Source organism: Coenobita brevimanus, chromosome 10 (genome assembly GCF_032717465.1).
Source record: "Coenobita brevimanus isolate Jiangsu-jjx chromosome 10, ASM3271746v2, whole genome shotgun sequence".
Lineage (NCBI taxonomy): Eukaryota > Metazoa > Arthropoda > Malacostraca > Decapoda > Coenobitidae > Coenobita > Coenobita brevimanus.
The window spans coordinates 5,303,094-5,308,093 of record NC_136963.1 but is presented as its reverse complement, the minus strand read 5'-3'; the positions used below and the strand labels follow the sequence as shown (position 1 = coordinate 5,308,093).

Here is a 5,000-nt window from a genome sequence, read left to right as displayed (position 1 = left end):
CTTTACACTCATACTCTCCTAGTTAGTCTCTTATCTCACAGTTGTCACACTCATACTCTCCCAGTTAGTCTTTTACTCCAAATACATATGATGATGATGATGATGATGATGATGATGATGATGATAATAATAATAATAATAATATTACAGTATTATCATTAATTTTTATTTTTACTACTACTAATAGTATTAATAATAATAATAATAATAATAATAATAATAGTAATAATAATAATAATAGTAATAATAATAATAATAATATTATTATTATTATTACTTTTTTTTTATTATTATTATTATTATAATTGAAATATGTGCTATGCCATTATCATTATTATTACTATTGTCATCATTATTCATATTATTCTTGGCATTATTATTATTTTTATGATGATGATGATGATATTATTATTATTATTATTATTATCATGATCATTATTATCATTCCCTCCAGTGGGCTAACCAACTAAGTGGAGAGAGTGGAGAGGTATGGAGGAAAGAGGTGGAGGTACGGAGACAATTCCTCCAAGCCTTCTCCGCCCATTTTCTCTCCGCCCTGTTCCCCGGCATGGACGATTTGCCGCCCGATTTTGCCACCCACCCACCACCGCCCTTTGACACCGCCCTGCCCAAGGTGAGAGAGAGAGAGAGAAGGAGGGAAGGAAAGATGGAGGGAAAGAGGAAGGGAGGGAGGTAGGAAGGAGGGAGGGAGAGAGGGAATGAAGGAAGGAAGGAAGAAAGCAAGGAGGGAAGGAAGGAAGAATGGAAGGAATGAAGGAGGGAAGGAAGGAGGGAGGGAAGGAAGGAAAGAAGGAAGAAAGGAAGGAGGGAAGGAAGGAAGAATGGCAGGAAGGATGGATGATGGAAGGAATGAGAGAGAAAGGGAGAGAGAGAGAGAGAGGGAGGGAGGGAAGAAAGAAAGAATGGCAGGAAGGATGGATGATGGAAGGAATGAGAGAGAGAGAGAGAGAGAGAAGGAAGAAAGGATGTTAAAGCAGAAAGATTGTATATAGATGTGAAGAGAGGCAAATGTTGAGAGAGAGAGAGAGGAAGGAAAGAAGGAGGGAGGGAGGAATGGAAGGAATGAGAGAGAGAGAGAGAGCACCCACTAAGCCCCCCCCCCCCTTGTTGCAGCTGACAGAAGACAACATTGCAAAGCTGCGATCGTTAGTGCCAGAACTAGCCTCGTTGCAGGTCAAATCACACGAATCACTGCCGCAATTACTACGAGTACCCTTGCCTCCACAGACAAGCAGGTATTTATCTATCTGTCTATCTATCTATCTATCTGTCTATCTATCTATCTATCTGTCTATCTATCTATGTGTCTATCTATCTATCTATAAATCACACGAATCACTTCCACCATTACTGCATGTACCCCTGCCCCCTCAGACAACCAGGTAGTTATCTGTCTGTGTCTGTCTGTCTGTCTGTCTGTCTCTCTCTCTCTCTCTCTCTCTCTCTCTCTCTCTCTCATAGTTACGTACTACTACTACCACTATCAGTACTACTACTACTGCTGCTGTTGCTACTACTACTACCAGTACTACTACTACTACTGTTATTACTACTACTATGGTGATGATGATAATGATGATGATGATAATAATGATGATGATGATGATGCCCACTACCACAATTTCAGAACTAGTGAAGGAGCTACCACAACTACCACAACAACCACAACTACCACAGTGCCACCATGCCTGCCAAAGTGAGTAGATAGATAGATAAATAGGAAGAGCAATAGATAGACATGCATAGGTTTATACAGAAGGCTCTCGATATTTGATTAACCTTACTTCGGTATTTCGTACTTCGGTTAGACTCACCCGTTTGTCCGAAATTCATGTTTGTATTTCACACATGAAGCGAGTGGAATTAAGCATCTCACAGGTGTACCCCAGAGCTTGTTGTTTACCTCATAATGCCAGCGGATCGGCAAAACGGAGGCCCTTAGACGTAAATACAAAGACCCCAAGCGTACGTACTGGATGCCAAGTGCTTCAGCGTACATGATCTCTGCCCTGTCAGTTGAATAGCTCCACACTTGCCTTGTCCCCAACGCACAAAAGAAATGTCACAAGCTGAACGTAGACTTCAAAATGCTACTTTTTTTGGATAATCCCCCCCAACACAACCTCAAAAATTCAGCCCCTTGATCAAGAATTAATAGCCAGTGTGAAGCTCCTGTTTTATAAGTACATCTGCACGGCAATATGCGCCATGAGACAGAAAGTGAGCGTGAAATTGCCGAAATTGCAGCCCAAGAAAGTGACATTGACACTGGCAGTGAGGCAGATGAACCAGCACCCTCCATCCCTCCACCCCCTATTTCCCCCAGTCCTCCTACCAGCTCCTCTACCGACCAAGGACGTGATTTCTGTTGAGGATTTCTGGAAGACGTTCACAATTAAGAACGCTGTGGACTTTACTGTTATTGCCTCGGATAATATTACTGTCTATCTATCTATTGCCAGACGCTTCAATCCTGTTCGGGGTGGCCACAAACAAATCGCCTCCACGTCGCCCTGTCCCCCGCCATTTCACTGCCCCGCTCCCAACTCACACCCCCCTCTCTCATATACCTCTCCACCCCATCCCTCCATCTCATCCTCAGCCTCCCCCTCACTCTTTCCCCCTCCACCTCATTCACATACACTTTCTTCGTCAGTCTTTCACCCTCCATCCTCTCCACATGGCCAAACCACCTCAGTGTGTTCCTCATAACACTTCCTATCACATCCACATCAACACCACAACGCTCCTTTATATCCTCATTCGTCAGCCTGTCTCTCCACGCGACTCCACAGGCTCTTCTTAAATAACTCATTTCCACTGCTCTCACTCTTGACTTGTGTCCTTCCAACAATGTCCAAGCTTCACTTCCGTACGTTAGAGTTGGTATCACAATACTGTCATGTAGTAACTTTTTCACTTCCATGGTCACTTCCCTGTTTCTTATCATTGCTTTCAAGGAACCAGCAACCTTTCTACCCTGCTGTACCCTTTCACGCACTTCACCCTCCAAACCTCCATCCTTACTCGTCACACTACCCAAGTACTTAAATGTACTCACATTTTCCAATTCCTCACCTTCCAACCTCGCTGTACATTCACTAACTTCACCTCTCTCAAAGACCATCACTTTACTCTTCCCAACATTCACCTTTAGATTCCGTTTCTTACACACTCTCTCAAACTCATCCACCAAGCCTTGCAGCTCCCCTTCGTCTTCACTCAACAACACAGTATCATCTGCAAACAACAGTACAGGGAGTTTCCAAACACTGCCCTCTCTCACCAGGGCCACTTCCCTGTTTCTTATCACTACTGATGCCAGAGAAACAGACAGAACCAGGAGGAGGAACAGAAATCCAGCGCTAGGCAGACCTGCTCACCAACACCACTGTAGCGTCTGTTAATCAAGCACCAGGATTCTCGGGTGCGTATGAGAGCCAGTTTTTGCGGGAACTGGTTGGTAATGAAAGTGATGAAGGGTCGGGCGCTGCTGAAGGGTAACGAAGAGGCTGACAATCCCCTAGCTGACCCTAAACGCACCCCACTTGCCGTCCAACAACTCTCCGAGGCTCTGAGGCACCTGACAAAGGCCTGGGATATTTATTGATTGATTTGGCGTACGTTTATCAATTCGCACTTTTTTTTTTTTTTTTAGTTTTTTGCAGAACCATTCGAAGATCAAGAGCCGTCTGTAGGTAGATAGAGTAATAGATAGGTAGATAGATGGAGGGGTAGATAGATATATACAGATAGATTCATAGAAGGTTAGATAGACAGATAGATAAATAGATAAATGCAGGGGTAGGTAGATAGATAGATAGATAGATACAGGGTGAGATAGATAGAGGGAGAGACAGACAGTAGATAGATATAGATAGATATAAAGATAGACAGATAGATGAATGCATAGATAGACAGACAGATAGATGATGATACATTTTTGCAGTATCAACTTCTATCTGTTTGTCTCTTTAATCCTGAAAGGGGTGGCCACAAACAAATCACCTCCATGTCACCCTGTCCCGTGCCATTTCACTGCCCTCCCCCTCCCCCCAGCTCACACACCTCCCCTCTCTCATATACCTCACCACCCCATCCCTCCATCTCATCCTTGGCCTCCCCCTCCCTCTCCCCCCTTTCCACCTCACTCACATACACTCTCCTCATCAGTCTCTCACTCTCCATCCTCTGCATATTAATCCATCTATCTGTCTGTCTGTCTACTTAATTACCAGTCCATCTATCTATCTGTCTATCTATCTGTTTTACAGGGAGGACACAGAGCCTGACGCGGAGGGATTTGAGAAAGTGGATCGGACAGGATTGATGGATTCAGCGTCTGTGATGGAGGTAAGTAAGGCCTCTCTCTCTCTCTCTCTCTCTCTCTCTCTCTCTCTCTCTTTCTCATGATGATGATGATGATAGTAACAATAATGATAATATTCTCTCTCTCTCTCTCTGACGATGATTATGATGATGGTGATGATAGTAACAATAATGATGATATTCTCTCTCTCTCTCTCTGACAATGATGATGATGATAGTAACAATAATGATTCTCTCTCTCTCTCTCTCTCTCTCTGACGATGATTATGACGATGGTGATGATAGTAACAATAATGATGATATTCTCTCTCTCTCTCTCTGACGATGATGATGATGATAGTAACAATAATGATGATTCTCTCTCTCTCTCTCTCTCTCTGACGATGATTATGATGATGGTGATGATAGGAACAATAATGATGATATTCTCTCTCTCTCTCTCTCTCTCTACTCAACTCTAATGATGATGATTATGATGATGATGATGATGATAGTAATGAAAGTAACAATAATGATGATATTCTCTCTCTCCCTCCCTCCCTCCCTCCCTCCCTCCCTCCCACATAGGTCGGCAGTGACCGGCGTGACACAGAAGCCCCTCGAACCAAAACAAAGCATCGATTTTCCGAGCTCAGCGATTCAAAACACAT

General features: G+C 43.4%; 1 protein-coding gene across 1 annotated transcript in view; it reads left to right on the top strand.

The window, feature by feature from the left end:
• Atg17 (autophagy-related 17) overlaps nt 1-5,000 on the top strand; it is a 74,298-nt gene that overhangs the window by 27,336 nt on the left and 41,962 nt on the right. The window contains exons 12-15 of the mRNA XM_080280784.1: nt 455-634; nt 1,135-1,256; nt 1,649-1,717; nt 4,986-5,000. The exon at nt 4,986-5,000 is cut by the window's right edge and continues 166 nt beyond it. Coding sequence (XP_080136910.1) covers nt 455-634; nt 1,135-1,256; nt 1,649-1,717; nt 4,986-5,000 — 386 coding nt within the window. The remainder of the gene's footprint in view (nt 1-454; nt 635-1,134; nt 1,257-1,648; nt 1,718-4,985) is intronic.